The sequence below is a fragment of the Carassius carassius genome, chromosome 3, assembly GCF_963082965.1.
Source record: "Carassius carassius chromosome 3, fCarCar2.1, whole genome shotgun sequence".
Taxonomy (NCBI): Eukaryota; Metazoa; Chordata; class Actinopteri; order Cypriniformes; family Cyprinidae; genus Carassius; species Carassius carassius.
The window spans coordinates 10,984,989-11,005,046 of NC_081757.1; the positions used below are offsets into that span (position 1 = coordinate 10,984,989).

Sequence of the window (20,058 nt, forward strand, 5' to 3'; positions counted from 1 at the left end):
ATGCTGCCTTGGCGACTAACTGAAATACGTTTAAGTTTTAGTAAGCTTAATTTTTCCATCGAATATTAATGGTTTATTTTATTACACCTCTATTTCATAAATTATATTTAACAATAACAACACTAAACTCCGCTCAGCCCTGTTGGTTTGTATATCTATGTATCGCTCTCTTTTCTCTCTTGTTTGTGTGTTCATGTCCTTCCTTCAAGGCTGAAATGGTGGAGTAGGGGGGGTTGGCTATATACACTGGAGAAAATATTTCATACCAACACTATAGACACACACACACACACACACACACACACACACATCCACAGCAGTCTTCCCAGCAGGGTGTGGAGAATCTAACCTTGTTTTGAGCCTCTCTTCTGCTTGGGCACGTTCAGTGATTTTAACCATTTTTAAAAGCTCTAAGTGGGTCAGCTGTACACAAATGTGTCTGAGAGAAATGCAGAGACAGACAGACAAAGGGAGGGCAGGCCACACATTTCTCCACATGTTATCTATGGGTTTCGTGCCATGCATGTGTTTGTGTTTGTTTTATATTTGGAAAGTCGATGTGTCCTGTGTGACGTTGTACACCTTATAAAACTACTGTAAACAGACTTTTTCTAGTTATTTGCTAATCCTTTTATTTATTCATTTTTTATGAATGTAGCATTTATGACTTTGATTTTCTATCCTTATTCAGTTGTCACATCACAGGGCCATTTCATATGAACTAGTGAAGGCAAATAAAGCTGTAAAGATGTTTGTATTCATTTTACATTTCATTTACTTGTCATGTGCAAAACTCCAGACTGTGGCCACAAATGCAAAAGCAATTTAAAATCTTCTTGGGAAAGCTTTTTGTGTGTCCCATATGGGATTTCGATATCATCTGTTTAGAGTGCACCCCACTGTTACCTGTGTGTAACTACAAACTCAGCATGTGCCATGATTTATTTATTTTATTATTATTATTTTTTAGAATTTATTTTTCTTTTCTTTTTTTATTGGTCAGTCAAAAAGATTCATAAAAAAGCTTAACCTTGCTGGTTTGAAACAGACTCAGTGAGTCAATGAATCCTTCATAGCCATTATGGACTTCACAGCTGATTATTTTTCTCACTCACTAAACCGCAAGTCTTTTTTTTTTTTTTTATCTCTTACTCGAAATGAAACGGGAGCAATTGCTGTGATTGGTAGCTAAAATTTTGTTTCGGACACTTTAGACATTTGGTGTACACATTAATTCATATATTCTATAATACAGTGCTTAAAAAGAGAAATTGTATATTTAAAAAAATATATCAGGTCTCTTGGTTGATTATGAGGTCCAATTGTAATCAACTGTTATGAGCACTTTTTATGGGTGAAATGTTGGAAAAAATATCAACTCCACATTTTTTATTATATTTAAATAGCACAATAACACAATTAATGTATGAAGTGATAAAACATTTATGTTAAATACAAATATAAAACCACCTTAATATAACTTAAATCATTTAAATATATATATATATATACCAAAACAGCATTTCTTCTTAACACACAGCAGTGACAGTTATCCTAAATAATTTATTTATTTTATTTATTTATTTTTTTTTTTATTTTAGATTTGTCCACTAACCTTATGTCTTACAGCTTAGCCCTTACTGAAGAGTTCATATTAGGGACACAAATGATATCTTGATTTATTGTAATGAAACTGACAAGGAGGTCTTAGACTAAATGCCTTCTTTAATTGTATTCAGTGTGTGTAAGAAAGAAGCCTTGTTGTGTCAGCTTCTGTGCTTTGTACCCGGAGGAGACAGAGAGAAAAGAGAGACGGAGATAGAGAGGACATTCAGCAATCCAAGCCCTCATCAGTCTTTTATTAAGGGAACGAGAGGGTTTGGCCTGCTTTCCACACACACAAATACATATTCCTGCTCTTCGTACTCACATTTCCATCCGCCAGAATCTCAGTCAATGTCAAACACATTTACCTATCCTCTCTGATTCTTTGTTTTGTGTTTGTGCGTGTGTGTGTGTGTGTGTTGCTGTTTTAGCAAGAACGGCAACGATTAAACCCATCAACACCAAATGCTCTTTCTCTGTCTGTTCAAAGGCAGCTCATGTTTAATTCTCTCATTTTTTCATCTTACTGTGGGGGGAGAGAGGAGGGGACGGATGCTAGAGGAAGAGAGAGAGAGAGAGGGAGGGAGGGAGGAAAGGAGTGTCAGTGTAGAGACACTGAAAGAGTCTGACTCCAGACAGGAGAATGAGGCAGACATACAGAAAAAGCATAGTGTGTGTGAGCGACACTGGGAAAGAGAGAGTATGTGAGTTTAGTGAGGGAAGAAGAGAGAGAGAGAGAAAAAGAGGGAGGGAGAAAGTGGAGGCGGAAAGGGAGAGACAGACAGGAAGCAGACAGAGTGAGACAGTCTTGGCGACTGAGTTCTGGGAGCTGCTTTACACACACACACACACACATACATGTTCTAAAAGTATCTGAGTGATATACACAGTCTATAAAAATATCCACCTACACAAGAACTCTGATTGTTTAATATCAATGGACTAGCTCAGATTTATTCAGGACTGAGGCAAGAACAGCATTTTGGATGTTCTTGTTAGTCTTTCTCCTCTGTTTAAAATGTGTACAATATGAAGCATATCACATGAGTATACTTTTCAAGCAAAAACATATTTAAAGATTAGGTTTTAAATGTAAAAACAGTAGATATGCTGTTTACAATGAAGACAAATATACTGTATTTGTTTGTCAGTCTTGGATTAATAACCAAAATGAGCATATAATCTATGAAAGCCTGTTTCCACCATGTATAAAAAAAAATCTAAACTAAAAATCATGTAATTATGAGATAAGAAGTCATATTTTGATATAAAAAGTCAGAATTCTGACTTACTAAGTTATAACTGATTTTATAATTTAGACTTTTTATTTGATAATTATGACTTTATTGTCTTAATCATTAACTCATAAAATCTCATTAAATTGACATAATACTTTTTTGTTTTTTTACGTGTCAGAAATTAACATCCATATAATGCAGAGCTGTTCACTACTGAAAACAAGTATTATTACCCTTAGTATAATTTAAATCAGCAGATCCTCATTGATGAACAAGACCACTCATTCTGTGTCAGTCTGAGTCTTTGAATTCACATTCAGTATAGTGACTTGTTCAGTGAAGTGCATGTTCGTTCAATAGTTCAAACTAATGAAATGTTCACATTCTGTGCTCAAATGCCATTAGCTTGTGCTCTAGTTAGTCTTTGAAGACAAGAAAATCCAAAATTTCGAACAAGAGAGACGTGAACTAAAAATACCAGTGCATAGAAATGAATGAGAACTGTCCAGTTGTTTAAAGGGTTAATTCAGAACCACAAATTAATTCATGAATGAGATGCCAATATGTTTCACTCTGTATCGTTGTCATGCTGTAAATTCCTGTTTAGTCTATAATTCTTAACTGCTCTCTTTGTATATTTAGCATCAGTTTACAAAAACTAGGCTACATGACCAGCCATGTGTGTGATGACTTTTGGATTCGGTTAGACGCTGTGTTTGTGTTACAGCGGGTTATATAAATGTCAGATTGAGTCTAACGTGACATGAAGCCATGTGTTGACAGTGATGACTGGCTGTTTGACAGTTCTAGTGTATCTGCTTGCCAGATATAGTACATTTACCTACATGCATGGTGCTTTTTCATATTTGTTCATGTCTTTGTCAGATCTATGTAACTTTAATAGTGACCATGCCAGCTCTGTTTCATATCAGTGCCTCTGCATGTAAAAGTCTTAAAAGGTAAAAATGCATTAAACTTGGTAATATTACATATTTCTGACTGCGTATTGAGTTAGAAATAATATAGGATGCGACTTAGTTAGGTTTGATATTGGATTATATTTTTACCAGCTGATGTGAACTTGGCGACATCAGCAGAAAAGACACAGAAGGTACATTTGGAGTAGCAAAATCTTCAGTTCAGACAGTTTATGTCTGTTCTTCTTATTATTGTTGTCAAATATTTATATATGTAGTTCAGTATGACAAAGGATCATGTGTCCAAATGCCCTCATACTCAGAGACCATTAACAAAACTACACAAGCTAAAAGAAAATATGACCCAGACGACATTAAATACTGGTACGGGTTAAATTTCAGTGAGGACAAACATGGTTGGTGCTTTGTTTAGTGAATTACTGGCTCCTGAGAGCATGAAAGTCAAAAGTTCAGAAGGCCGTCAAAGTTTAAAAGACAACCAAACACTCCAAACTAGAAAGAAGAGCTGGTGGTTAGTCTGATCTTAATATATTGCTGGAAAATGATCAGTTTAGAGTTAAGATTAATACCATTTAATGTTGTATTTCAGAGACATTCTCATTTACTTTTGCATCATAAACATTTCTGTGTCTGTGTTGGGTTGCCACTCTGTGTTCTAATGTAAAATCTGAGCCTGAAGCCAAAGCGGTTGAGAAGCAGTGATCTAGACAACAGCTCTTGCTGTGGTGGATGCTGATTCAGTCTTTTCTCCTCTCAGCGCCTTCCTGCTCCTGTTTGGGTGTGTTTCTCTCTCTCTCTCACTTTCTCTCTCTCTTCTACCATTCATTCTGTCTGACATGCAGTCGTTTGTTGTTGTCTTTTCCTTGCCTTCTTCCAGACACCCTGTGGAGAGAGTGATGAAGGAGAATACAGGAGAATACAGAAGAGAGAGAAAATGACAAGGAGGGAGAGGGGGGAAAAAGAGGGTGATGGCGTAAAACTAGCACTGAGCGTTTGAGCCTTTGTTCTACTTTTATGTTAAGGAGGAATGAAAAATGCTGCGGTGCGGTTCGAGAATTACCAGATCCGAGTTTGATTTGTGTGTTTAAATGTGTGCTGTAGCTTTAATAAGGATGTGTTTTCATGAGCAGGTTAAAGATATCAGTCAAGTGCGGCGTGTGACTGTTTCAACGAAATTGATTTCTCTCTCTCGTGCTTTTTCTCCCCATCCATCTCATCTGTCCCAATAATGCACTCCCAGCTATAAATATATTATTTTAAGGGTGTAGAATACAGCAATCACAAGCATCTATAAAACTGCCTTTATTTACTGGTGGTAGTATTCTACAAATGTGTCAGTGCCTGATATCAAAGCATCATATTGTGTCGTAAAACTGCAAGTCAAAGTATAGCCTTATTTTAGACCAAAAAAGCAATTTCAGAGTGTTTTGGAAGTAGCTAGGAATTTAAAATCACCTTTTCAACCATGCAAAAGAGTCAAAAGTAATGGAAATCTCTGTAGTGAGGATGCATTTTGTAGTTGCGCTCAGCTCTAAATATTTAATCAGCTGGATATTGCTCTTCTGTAGAGTAAAAACATTACAAATGATTGCTTTGAGTCATTCTTTTGAATGAATCAGTCAATCTGGTTCGCAATTTGGTCTTGATGGTTCATTAGCAAATCAGTCTAAATTAGACTGTTACTTATTTGTTTATTTTAATTTCGTATCTAGTAACCACAGATGATTAGAAAGGTTGTGATAAATCCACTGGTCATTAACACAATCCATCTAAAAAATTTGCATAGCAGAAATAAATGCTCTGATTTATTGCATCTATTCAAACCACCGACCTATAAACACCCACATTTATACACCCATGCAAACATCCTCCTCACGACTAGAAATGATTCCAACAGGCCTATTGTAGAGAACAAAGTGAATTCTTTCAGATTGTGCAACATTGAATGTTCAGTCATAACACTGGTTTATTTTGTGAAATCTCCTCAACTAATGCCACAAGCCGTAGACACACCCAATCCTATTGGCCCAGGAGGAACATGCTGAGGGGCGTGGTTACAGTCCACTAAGCTACCAAGTCGACCACTTGTAGACATTACATCCACAATGTGTTTGTTCCTGTCTTTTATACACGTATGGGTGTGTGTGTTTTTGCACGCGTGTGTGTGTGTGAGAGAGAGAGAGAGATCACATCACGGTTTGTGTCAGTGGAAACCTCTCTCGGCTTGACCTTTGTGTCTCATCAAGGCTGGATTTATTTGATTAAAAAAAATAGTTCTACTTTAATATATTTTAACTGTAATTTATTTCTGTGATGGCTAAGATGAATATTCTGCAACCATTAATCCAGTCTTAATTGTCACATGATCCTTCAGAATTTATTCTAATATTTTGGTGTTCAAGTAAAATATCAATATTAAAAACATTTTCAGGGTTCTTTGATGAATAGAAAGGTCAAAAGAATAGCATTAATAAAACTTTTGAATCAATGTAAAAGTCTTTAATGTCTCTTTTAATAAAAGTCTTTAATGTTATTTGAATGTATCCTTACTATATATAAGAAATAAAAAATAAAAAAAACATACCGACCCTAAATATTTGATTGGTCTGTACAATTTTTTTCTAAAACTGTCTGTCTGTAATAATGGTGGCTGTATCTCAATGGCAACGATTCCAGTATAACACTAACATATTGCAATAACATACTTTACAGAATAATTTAGACAAGATTAAAACCCGGATTAAAATTGGTAGTCCAGCAGATGTTACTAAAGTGAATCCATCTCTCACATTCTATCCCATTTTATTCCCTCCCCAACAGGGGATCATCACACACATGGATGTTCATTCCTGCCTCTTCTGTCACACTCTTGCAGAGGAACATATGGGCGGGAATGTGGCTTGCATAATTAAACAGATCACCAATAACATTAACAACACCAGTTTGTTTCAAAAAACTACATTTCAATTCTGCCTCATTTATATTTTTCCAGCGTGATTTGTTCTCAACTTTAAGAGTTGCTCATCAAAACATTCCCTTGAATCATTAAATTGTTGTACATGAGTCAAGTGCTCTGTATAATGCCTTTTAAATTGTGCATGAGGTACTTGGCTGTGTTTCGATGTTTAATACAAGTAGCTAATGACAGAGTAAGAGGTTGAAAAAGGAGGTTTCGTTTGGTTTCCTCCTTTAAATAACAATAAATAAACGTAATGACATGCCACTGCGGGCCCTTAGCATGCGATTCGTGTTTGCGTGTTTGGCATCTGTCCGTTTTAATAGTGGCGGCTCCTCCACTCATCCCACGGGGCTTTATCTTCCACTCAGCACACAAATCTCCCAATCAATTTACCAAATGAAACCGGGTGTGCAGTGCTTAAAAGAACAGTCCATGCTTACTGAGCATGAGAGTGAGATGAAAAAGAGAGAGAGAGAATATATTGTTTATGTGACCTGTTCCCCGGCATTAACCTAATTCATTCATCCAGGATTACGATGCGTTATTAAAGAAACAATGGAGGGTGAAAGAGAGTGAAAACAAGAGGAGACTTTCAAGAAACTAAGACTGGGAAGAATGAGAGAGGAAGAGAGATGGGCCAATCAATCTTGAAATATCAATATGTCTGATGCTGATTAAGAAGGTTGATCCTGCATAAAAATATCTGTTTTAATGCTAACCACTTAGTTATTTATTCAGCAAGAAAGTTAATGTGTATCATAAACGTCAAAGTTCTAAAATTAACTGTCAGCAAGAAAAGCATCATGCAGTTGCATTTATTTCATATATACCAATAACAAACTAGTTAAATGTGACATTTATCTTTTTGCAGCATTTACAGCAGAAACTCATTATACTGTACTGTATAGAAGCTGCTAAATGTTTTATATTTGATGTTAGCAATGCAGTTACCCATAATTATCACAATAACATTAAGGTAATCAGTGTAGATTTTATTGTACATGGAAAAAAAAGAAAAATTGTACCAACCTGAAGCTTCAATTGTATGGTGTTTTCACATCTTTTTGGTTGCTCCTCCCCTTCGTGGTTGTCATACTAGGAAAAAAGGAATAGAAAGAGCAACCACATAAAAACACATGGATTTTTATAGATCCTCTCACATTTCTGCATCATGACAAGAGAGAAGGGAAGTGATACTGAGATACTAAAGGGAGAATAAAAGAAGAAAGTGCTCAAGGATGTGTGTGTGTGTGTGTGTGTGTGTGTGTGTGTGTGTGTGTGTGTGTGTGTGTGTGTGTGTGTGTGTGTGTGTGTGTGTGTGTTATACATGTTATCAGTGGATTTAAATTGCTAACCTTGCATGAAGAGAGCCAAGAATTGGTGAATCTCAAGGACTCCCTCCAATAAGTACCTTGAACAGGCTGCAGATATCACAGGACACACACACACACACACACACATAAACATACATCTCATGCATTATTTGGAATACTTGATTCTGATTGGTCAGTCATGACATACTGGGGTCAGTTTCTGTGTAATGTTAAACTGTAATTGGTAAACTGTATATTTGACCATTATCCCTGGTAAACAGCATTTTTTGCTTCAGTGCTTTTTAAAGTAAAAATACATATATTTAGCATTATCATACCATTTAAAAGTTTGGGGTCAGTAAGATTTTTAATTCAAGGAAATTAATATTTTTATACAGCAAGGATGCATTTAGTTGATCAAAAGCGACAGCAAAGGCATTTGTAATTTTACAAAACATTTCTATTTAATATATAAACGTTGTTCTTTTGAACTTTTATTCATAAAAGAATCCTGAAGAAAAAGGTTTTCACAAAAATTCAGCAGCGCAACTAAAACAAATCATTCTTGAGCACAAAATCAGCATATCATAGAATTCTGAAGGATCGGTCTATTGACAATTCAGCTTTGCCGTGACAGATATAAAATACATTTTAAAATATATTAATATATTTCAAATGTAATTTCACAATATCACTGTTTTACTGTATTTAGATCAAATAAATGCAGAATTTGTGAATTTATTTATATTTTTAATTCATAGATTTATTTATTAAGTAGCCAAGTGAGTCTGGGTCCTGACCCCCCTGTTGGAGTTTATATCATTTTCTTGAACTTTTAGCTAACAGACATGGTTTGGTTAATCTTTTAGCTAAATCACCACAAAGATTTAAATAGCTGCTTTCTATTTCAGCATTTCTTGTATGTTTCACTCATCCAGTTTTGAAATGGAAGCCAGAACTTAAATGCATTTCAAAAACATTTGTGTGCTTAGAGGAAGATAAAACCCTACGGAAAAGAGTGTTATTTTAGGGCAACAACCTGTCATGGTAGCTTTGTGGAGTGTCTTAGAGGCTAATAAGCTACGATTACAGGTTTAGAAAGAGTGTCTGAGGTGTTTATAAAGTGTTTGTAAGGGATTGCCTGTTTCATGTAGCTTCTACCAGTCTGATTTAGACAAGGGTGAGTGGTCTAAGCAGCTGATCTATCCTGACAGCAGTAATCCCCCCACGATCCCTCTCAGACTGTGTGTGTGTGTGTGTGTGTGTGTATGTGTGTGTGTGTGTGTGTGTGTGTGTGTGTGTGTTTTAATTGAAGAAAGTGTCTTTGGTTTCGAATTGGAGAGGTCGAATAGTACAATGTAGCAGCACACACTGCTCTTTATTTCTTTGTTCAAGATAATCTTTCCCCATTCCCTTTTAATTATTAGATATGAGCCGCCAGACCTGTGTGCTTGGTATTCTGCACCACACTCACTCACACACACACACACATACACCTGCAAGGTATCAGTATCTCAAGAGAACTACATGGAAATCAAACTTTCTCTCCCCCAGTAAACAGTCTACATTGGAAACAAAGCCCTCCTGTCTGTGTAGTCAAACAGACACTGTGTTTGCCCAGTAGATGAGAAACGCAAAGGCTGAACATGTGATCAGATCAAAAAAGAAGAAATGCCAGAGGTCTGTCCCCCATCGGGGACTGTAAGACATCAGTGAAGCGAGCAGCCAGTTACAGCAGCCTGTGTTTTGCGTGGAAGAGAGGAAGTGAAAGACACTGTGTAAAAGCAACATGTGAGCTAGTATAGTCAACCATCATTCAATTTTAAATTCAATTACCGATGACCAATCGCTGGCTGGTATAATGTAGATATACGCTTTTCATTTGTTTGTTTGTTTATTTTTCTGCTTGCTATTTTTTTATATTTGAAATGTTTTAATTATGAAATGTATGAAAATATAATAATTTATTAATAAAAAAATATTTAAATAGAATTTAAGTAAATTAATTTACCAACATTTTATTTACATTTTTAAACATTAAGCATTTTTATGATTTTACTTGATTTTAAAATATTTAAAATATAATTTCATCACAATGAATTTGAATGCAAATGTACTAATCTCTATGATCTATTTTATTTCAATAAATCATTTAAAAGGATATGTATCTATTTTTAAATTAATTGTACTAATGATTTATTCAACTTAAAAATAATTCAATTGAATCACATAAAAAAATAATTTAATTTAAAATATAAACATTTGAAAATATGCATAACATTTTAGTCAGCCAGCAAACACACCCAATATCCTTCTGGTTGATATATTGGTCTATAACTAATTAGAACTCATGCAATGCGAAATTTGATTGATTCAGTTTCTGTAGAGCTCCTTTTATATTAGAAGATTTCAATAATGAGTATAACTGTTCATTCATTTATTTAGCATTATTATTCAGTGTACAGTAAGAGATTATAACAGGTATGACACTGTGTGGAGAATATTCACGTTAACAGTACAAGACGTTACAGTGGCTAAAATGGCTTAATAAAACACTGGGTGAGATGCAGTTTAAGGCCGACCGTGTTGTCTTTGTGTTGTAGTGTAGTGGCGAAGCAGAGCCCGTCCCGAGTGACCTTGCCCTGAGGTGGAATGGAGGGAGGAGTGTGGACAGGAGAGGGGCGGGGGGTGGGGGGGTGTAGATGGTACAGATGGTAGAGAATATGGTTCCAGGGTATTTCGGAGGGGCCTAGATTGGACAAATGCAAACAAATAAGCCTCTGCATCCAGCACAGAGAAAAAGAGCCTCATTGTTATAGAAATGCTGAGAAGGATCTTAGAATACAGCCAAGGTAAAGTAAAGCAATTCAAGAATTTACCGAGTAATAATTAGAACGGTCCACCAGGGCCCAAGGTGTGAGAGCCGCACCGAAGATATCGTAGCCCAGCGTGGTTCTGTGGTTCTGCAAGGTTGAGGACACAGAGCCCAGCTGCGGCAGGAATGAATGCTGAATAAATTAAGCACTCTGCCAAGTTAACACTAGCCTGGCAGCAGCTCTTTCCCTCTAAGCCCAGGTGTGTGTGAATGTGTGTACTGTACGTGTGAGAACGTTTTCAGTGTGCAAATATGTTTTGTGCGAATGCAGTATGTGGGCATGCTTTATCACACAAGTGTGTGTGTGTGTGTGTGTATGGATCTTACGCTTTCCAGTGTCTGGCACTGGTAGGGGGATGGGTGAATATGTGTGTGTCTGTGTCTGTGTCTGTGTGTTTGTGTTTGTGTGCAGAAGTGCGTGCCAGGAACAGTTCGGGAATTTGAAGCGGTGTTTCAAAGGGTCCCAGGATAGTTAGCAGGCTTCAAAGCACCAAGACTGGGAGAGCTTGTTCTCTCCTTCACATCCGTCCACCCACACACCTCCGTTCTTTATTCGCTTTCCCCTTCAATAACAGGATTTTTTTTCTAATCTAAAATCTATTTTTACATGTGTGAACAAAACACGTGGAAATCCTCGGCGACCCAAGAACTGGATTTTTGTGATGGCACAATTTGGTTAACCAAACTGGCATGAAGACTGGCTCTTGTCTCCAAGCCACACAAGCAGAGAAAGAGAGAGAGAGAGATATATAGAGAGAGAGAGAGAGAAAGTGGGAGCTGATATGTTTTGTTGTGGAAGTAGGTCAGGCGTCACATTCATTAACATCCTCCTCTCATGCCCAATGATGTGAGCCGCTCCCACTATCACACACGAGTACGTGTAGATATCGCCGTATGTGTGCACGCATATATCAGGGCATGCATATCAAATATTATAGAAATGTTATCAATTCGATGAAGATGCTTGTGCATTGAAAGTTGGTAATGTGTCTGTCATAATTTCATAGCAATTTAACCCCACCATCAAGGCAATAGACGTAAATAAACTTGGTTACTGTGGAGATAAAAGCAGTACTTAGTGTCTGCCTGGGCTCTGGACAGCTGGACTTCTGCCAGGACGGCAAAGTGGAGTTCTCTACACAACTCTGTCCCACTTTCTCTCGCACGCTTTCCTTGCATGCACTCTCTCTTTCTATCTGTCTCGTGTCTGCTACCATTACCCACTGAGATTTCTAATTCTACCTGTTTTGTAAAAGTTGTGCGCCTGAGTCAGTCCCTTTCTCTCTTCTTATTCCTCGCTTTCTGCCCACTCTATTCATCCTCATCTCATTCTTTCCTAACTCTTGCAGTCATAAGCTTTCCCTCCTTCTCTGTCCCTCCCCCTCTCTGCTCCCAGCAAGGTCACTTGGAGTTGCATGACAAAGCGACTTAACTGACATTTAACAACAACCTCTCTCTCTATCTCTCTATCTTTCCCTTCCTATAGTCCTGCGCTGCTTCTTAGACATTTTCCCATGATAATTAGCTGAAGCCTGGAGAATGGACCTAAATATAGAGAGATTTGATTTTCCCCTTGTTTTTAATTTTTGGCAAATAAGGCCTTACTTGGTGTTTAAATTGGGGTCTCAATCCAAGGATGTAACTAAATGTTTAACACTAGAGGAATGTAATAGTTTATGCATCTATGGTAAATCGAACAACCACAATTCACTCTGTGTGTGTGTGGGTAGGCATTAGAGTGGACTGTACTGGAGTGAGTACATTTGCAATAAGTTACTGAAAAAAATAAATAATAATAATAAATAAATATCTTGTAAAGGGTGAACTATTACTTTTCCAAAATAAATTATTGAAATAATTAAATAAAAATTAAAACGAAATAAAAAAACGATTGAAATGTCAAAAATCTATAATAACCCTGATTCAGATGACAAAGGCAAGGTCAAACATGCAAGCTCTGGGTTAAGTGAGAGAACATCCTTTCATGCTCAGCCCCACGCAAATGCTTAATTGGTTTTATTTCTCTTGTTAGATTGATATGGGCAATTATGTCTCTTTTATGTGGTTTAGGGCATATTTAGTGCTGTTTTTCATCGTTGTGCCTTTAAATAACTTTTAATTAATGTCATTTTGCTTACATTTGCTTTCGAAATAATACTCTGCACTTCTAATATTCTTTTTAGATAATTTTGCTTACATTTGCTTTCAAAATAATATTCTGCACTTCTAATTATCATCTTTTTTATATTATTGATAGCCTAATTGTATTTATTCATAGTATTACTTTATTGCTTTTGTACTTATTTTGCAATGCAAATAAAATACTGCAATATAAATGGGGGAGAGAGAGAGAGAGAAAGAGAGAGAGAGAGCAATCCAAATTTACATTTCTTTCCACCCCAATGGATTTGACAGGGTTAAACATATCTCTCTTTCTTTGTTACCGTCTCGTAAGCATAGGAACGATTGCATTCTGTTCGACAACAAAGGCAGCGGATTGCTTTGATAACCTCTGCTGCTGTGATATCTAATCTATTAAATGCACGCTGAAATGTGAGTTGCATGAAAAGCTGAGTGAGCGCGCGGAACGGAAAGGGGAGGCGGCCGGCTTGCTTGATGGACTGCTTTACTTGAAACGTGCGTGTGTTGCTGGAGGCTCTGGAAAGCTTGTGAGGTGTTGGGGTGTAGCTCAGGACAGGGGGAAAATAATGAAAGGCCGTCTCTTATCGAGGGCACAATCGGAAACGCTGTTTAACTTGGCGAGCTTTCCCGGATGGAGCAGAAAAGCTGCGTCCTGACAGACAAAAACATAAGTCACGGAGTATGGGCACAGTAATCATTTATATTTATCAGTAAATACACTAGGCTGACTGGATTTGGATCACTCTGGCTTTTTACAATAAGGGGATCGATCAAGACAGGCGACTGAAAAGCTCACCGTAAACTCGAGGTGGATCAAGCTGTTAAACGCGCAGAGCGTACCGCTTTATTACGGACTGTTAGAGTGCGCATGCGCCATCTAGCGTTCGCTTAGAGGAAAAAAAACAAGGTTTTTATTTACATCTCCCTAATGGATTTGTGTGAGAGTCGCTGATTATCATACTAATCAACTCACTATTTTCTTTCCTTGGGCTTTGCAGAGAGCATTCGAGCGGGTTTTAATAATGTCTAAGCATTACTCATAATATCTTAAAGGGATAGTTTGACTAAAAATTCAAATACTGGCATAATGTACTCGTCCCCACAAACCCGTATGACTTCAAGTGATTGGTGACTAAATGGTGATAGAATGTTAATTTTTGGATGAACTGTTCCTTTAAGAAGTAACAGATGTGAGTGTTCTTTATAATCATTAGAAGTTTTAGTCCTTAATGGCAAAACAGAATCATGCATGGACAATACTCAGGCACAGCCCTAACCCAACACAACCAACAAAAGCATCTAAACCATCTCCTCATTCCTGCTGCACATACCAAAGTGCTGGATCAATATCCATTACCAGCACTAGTGCTGCAGACAAGCCATTCATTTCCACTGCAAAGCACCACGATATTCCCCCTGGGAAGTCGTTTCACCACCCTGCCTGCTACAAGCAAAGATGATTACACCAGATTCATGCTAGGAGTGTCTGTTTGTGCCTCAGATTACCTCTGGTTGTTCTTGAGCATGATATTAGCTATGTGTAATGCTAAGCATATGTAGTTGGAGATTTAATTGAATTCACACAACATAATAAACCCATTAATTTCATTTTGTGTTTGTGTCTTTATGACGTGAAGCAGATCATTGAATTCTGCCGTAGACCTGCAGTAGTTATCTCTCCACGTCTTCATAATGGTCCGTGATTAATGTTCTACTCTGGTTACGCATGTGTTTTGAGGATTTGGATGGGAGTAGGGAGGGAAGAGGTTGGGGAGTGTTTCTTCTGTGGGAATGGGAATATGGGAATGCCTAGCTGGATTGGGGTGCATTCAGACAAAGCCAACGAAAACAAACGTCCTTGGCTCTGGGAAGGCAGGGTCTGGTCTGAATCCTCTGTGGTTATTTACAGATGTTTACAACTTTGCTAAGGAAAGAAGCCCTGTTAGAACATGTGGGCTTGGTTGAGATGACCTCTTTAGCGGTGTTGAGTTACACTGAATGGCGTCACGTCTTTGATCATGGTGAGATTATACGTAGTTAGTTACAGTTGTCTGTGTGGGTCAAGTGAAGTTGAGATCATGTCTGTGCGAATATGTTTTGACACATTTGAGTTATGCAGAGCTACAATATAGTTTGAAGGTGAGTGCAGGTTGTATAGTGACCTTTTTTTTTATTGTTTTTGTTTTAGGATCAAGGTGCAGGAATGGTGCCACCTCTTCAGGACCCTTTGTCAGCTGTGCCACGGCAGCCCCAGGGCAGCAACTACAACATGATGCTTAAGAATCAGCTAATAAAGAAGCAGCTTCAACAACAAGTCAGTGCTCAAACTGCATGTTGAATGTACTATTCTGTTAAATCGTAATTTTGTTATTTGTGGTGAATGAATGGCCTTTTAATTTACACTTCTTAAGAGGTAGAATTTGATTGCCTTAATTGTGTTAATGTGTTCTTTTCTGTTTCTTATAGGAAAAGCAAAGGCATATGGAGCAAATGAATGGAGGGCATATCACAGACTGCCAACAGGTGGCACTATTTCAAGGTACGGTATCATCACCATACCACATGAATGATTGTAAATACTGGGTCTGATTTACCATTTTTGCACAAAATCTAAACACAGATTTTTTCAAAATGCAGAAATCATGATTCATTAATACGTTTGCACATAGAAAATTCTGAAACTGTGCACACAAAAATGCTCCTGGGGGCTAATCATTTATTAAGACTTGATATAAAAAAAAGCCTTTGGAGTGAGAACTTTTCTGTGCACATAAATATGGAATTTTTACAAAATTATTAGTAAATGAGTGCTAAAAAAAGATGCAAAAAAAAAAAGTCATAAAACAAAAGACTTGCATATTTTTACAAATCACAGATGCTTCTCAGCATGTTAGACTGATTTCTGAAGGATCATGAGACACTGATGCCTTTTACATTCAATTACTTATTTTAACTAATTAGATTTCACAATAGTACTGTTTTACTGTATCAAATAAATACCCCCATGGTAATCATAAGAGGTGTCTTTTTAAAACATAAAAAATCCGATCCTAAACATTTAAACAGTAGTATACCTAAAGGCATGCTGAAAGTCAACTGTTTTTGCTTTTTACAGGTCCAGGTCGACCGCTCCATCCAGAGTGTGGTGGATATCCTCTGGGAGCTTCTCAACCGCTGAATCCCTCCATGCTCTCCCATAGTGGTCCTTTACCCACAACCCAAATGGGTCTTTCCTCCAGCTCGGTCTCTCAGATGGGCCCGTCAGTTGGAGGATACGTATGTGGCAAAGGCTCCAAACAACCCCTCTGCCACCCGTCGCAAGACTTTGGAATGGCGATGCAGTCTGGCCAGAGCATGATGGGAATGGGAGGGCCTCCACGTCAACCGTTACACCCAGCTCACGCTGTGACGCGACCTGGAATGCCATGCCCCAACTTACCAGGCGGTCCCGTGCCCACACATCACCTGCGGCAGGCACTGCACCAAGCTGGAGCTCTTCAGTCACGCATGATGTTCCCTCCCCAGCAGCAGCAGCAGCAGCAGGCCACGTCACAGTCCCAGCTCTGGCAGCACCAACAAGCAGTGCAGCCACATATGGACTCTGTGAACCACCCACATCCTTTCCCCTCCAGAGGAGCCCTATCTGGATGTGGAGGTCCTCAGTTTCCACAGCGATCCAGCATGGCAGGTATGCCAGCCAACTTCCCTGGTTCCCGTCCTCCTCCTAATCAGGTAGCCCCTGGTTTGGTTGGCAGGCAGGACCAGAAGATGCCCACCACCCAGCCGCTTTCCTCCATGGCCCAACAGAACCTCAGAATGCGAGGTCCACTTTCCGCTCTAGCTGTTATGAAACCAGGAGGTCCATCCATGATGCACCCTGCCCATGGGATGGGGCCTCCTAGTTACCAGACTGCTTCTGCAGGGAAACACTGTTCACCACATGGCTACAATCCCGGAGATAAACTGCCTTCCTATGACTACATCCCTCAGCATCAGAGCAATGGGGCAATGGCAGCGGGGCTACAAGGACCTGGAGGAGGAGGCAGTGGTGGTGCGGAGGTAGACTTCATAGACACTCTGGTGGGAAACAATGAAGACTGGCTGAACAATCTCACCATGATAGATGAATACCTTGAGCAAAACTCATAGGGACTGATCAAGAGCGTCTTAGGTTTGAAAATCACTACACAGCACAAGAATGGGTTTGTGGGCTCATCGTTCTGTAAAGGCATGTTCACACCAAGAGCACTAACTATAACAAGAACTATATTAGTGTCCACACCAACGGACGGTAACTTTCCTCTTGTCATAACCGCGCAGTTGTCTGCAGCTTTAAGGCCCCGATATACTCACTTTATTGTTCTTCGCTTAGTAAAAAGAAGTTTGAGATACATAATCAGCTATGTTCTGTTAGAGGACATCCTGACGCCATGGACAAATGGTAGTTCCAAGGTGTTTACTTTTCCAGAATGTTTGTTTGGGCAAGCTGTTTCGATCTCCAGAAATGATTTTGTTCTAAATTATGAAGTTTATTGGGTCCTGTATACATGCAAGCTTGGGTGGCATCTGATTGGCTCAGAAACCTTTTAGTTCATTGTTATAATTATCATCTTTGGTGTGAATGAACCTTGAAGTCCTAAAGCGTTCTTTTTTGGTTAGCATTAGTGAGAATGTATCGGTGGACATGAGGCACTGCTTAGGCACAGCAAAACCTGGCTTTGGCCATCATTAAACTGACTTATATTATAAGATGCCCTTTCCTTTTCTCAGTGGTTGCTCTTCCAGTGCTCTCTGCGCTGTTTGAATAATATTGTAATTATCATCAAATTTATTATGGAGTGAAACACTGATTTATGAAAACATGAGCTTTCCCCAGCAGTGTAAAGAAAGTTCTCATTCAGTTAAAGGGACAGCTCACCCAAAAATGACAATTCTGTCATCATTTACTTGCCCATATGTCTTTCCAAATCTGTATTACAGAATACATTTTGAAGACATTTTGTCTGTTCAATGGAAGTTAATGGTGTTGAAAACAACACTAACTTTCACTGTATGGACAAAACACTTTTTATTTACTCATTAACATGGGGCGAGTAGATGTTGACAGAATTGTCATTTTTGGGTGAACTGTCACTTAAATCCAATGTTGTAACAGTATTGTTGGCAGTATCCTGCCAGACCAGGCTCATATGTGCAGCTTTTCGTTCTTGCTATTTGAAAAGCATATGAAATCATTTCTGTAATGAACTACTTGAGGGTATCTAAAAAGGTTATTGTCCTGTACATAAAGTATTTTGTAAAATATGGTTTCTTAAACTGTAACATACAAAGGAGAAGTACACATATTTATGCTTCTTTTCTGCTGATGAATTCTTCAGAATTTCTTTGTAAATAATTATCAAAAGAATAAATAAAACAAAAATGCAATGATGTAAAGAAATGAGTGTCACATTGAAATTGCAAATGAAATATTTTACACTAGGAAACTCTATTGTAATTTGTATTATGCAAGACAGTATGGTTAGCTTTGGAGTAATACTATGTATTACAAAGGTGAAAAAATCTGTTATGTTTTTGACATAACTGGACTTCTGGTACTCCAGTCTGGCTTAAGAAGTTTTTATGTTTTGTGTTTTTAAATTGGGAGGTTTCAGCAGTTCATTCTGATGTAATTGCACAGTCTAAAAGGCTCTCTAACTTGTGTCATATTGCTAAAGCATAATACATTTTACACTAGACACCAGTGTCTTTGTAATAATCTGTTCCATCTAAAGAAATGAGGATCTTAAGGATCTTGATGCTTTTTGGACCAAGGACACTTTTCAGCGGTTCTAGGAATGTCTTTTGTAAGTGCACACCAGCTACACTGAAACGGCAGCCTTAGTGTAGCAGAGGGACAAAATCTATGATCACACCACCTATTATGTAATACAAGAGCAGCACCTGTCACAGTGAGTGCATAAAACCCACAGTCCTTTGTGCCAGAGTCTTGGGTTTCCAGTAGTTCATGACCATGTAGTTGATGCCATGAACTTGAAGACATTCTGATTTGTGATTAATTGTGATTTATTATATTTTGTCTTCATATTTTAGATTGGAAAATAAACCTCATAAAAACAAAAATGTCTCCATTTGGACTTTTTTAAACATGTTCTTCTTCAGTATCATACTTCTGTTTCCATTGGTGGTATGAGTGCTATTTATGACTATAAATAAATATTAGCACCACACCTCATTTAGTGTTGAGATATCTGATGTCTGCTGTGCTAAAATGATCTTATAATGATACAAGAGCAACACAGTCAGTATATTTCTTTTGTGACTGCTTATCAGGACAAGGTGGGAACAAAGTAATATGTAAAGTGATTTAAGAGAGAAAATACCTTCTTTCACTACTGCTCACTTTTATTTCTGTTCTAGTCTGTTTTGAGCTATCCTTCATTTTTTATACAGTAAAAAATGTTTTATTGGGGCTTGAGGTTATTATGAAATAAACAGTTTCATTTCCTTCAGAGTGTAGCTTTTTAATGTGGTAAATGAAATCACTATTTTCTTATCTAAAAGTAATATGCGAATGAGAAAATTTAAATGTTAATTAGTCTAATAAAGATGCTCCAAAATTTTGTGAAGCAATATTTTTTTTTTTACAATTATTAAGTAAAGTCATACAGGACATTAATGTGCATCTAAATTGTTTGAAATGTTTGATTTAGTACAAGCTAAAGGTTCTGTATATACAGTCTCTGTTCTTTTGCTATTGGTTTCCTTATGAATAGATAAATATAAACAGCCAATTTTGGCATAGTTCCTCTTAATGCTGTTTTATGGTTTTGCCTGTTTCATTTTTAGATCAGCAGTTTTGCTTCCACATAAAAAGCTGCCTTTGTTTTGCATCAGCACATGATAGTTTTAAAAACTCATATCTTCATGTTTTATAGTTACAGATCAGAGCTATTGCCACACAACAGAAGTCTGGGTAAAATCTAAT

General features: G+C 37.7%; 1 protein-coding gene across 3 annotated transcripts in view; it reads left to right on the plus strand.

Moving 5' to 3' along the window:
* LOC132118956 (trithorax group protein osa-like) overlaps window positions 1-19,193 on the plus strand; it is a 61,940-nt gene extending 42,747 nt beyond the window's left edge. For 2 of the 3 annotated variants that reach the window (XM_059528710.1, XM_059528718.1), the window contains exons 3-5: window positions 15,259-15,384; window positions 15,537-15,609; window positions 16,186-19,193. In XM_059528710.1, the coding sequence (XP_059384693.1) occupies window positions 15,259-15,384; window positions 15,537-15,609; window positions 16,186-17,219 (1,233 nt within the window). In that variant the 3' untranslated portion in view covers window positions 17,220-19,193. The remainder of the gene's footprint in view (window positions 1-15,258; window positions 15,385-15,536; window positions 15,610-16,185) is intronic. The other variant, XR_009426084.1, reaches the window with a different exon arrangement.
* The last annotated feature ends 865 nt before the right edge of the window (window positions 19,194-20,058 follow it).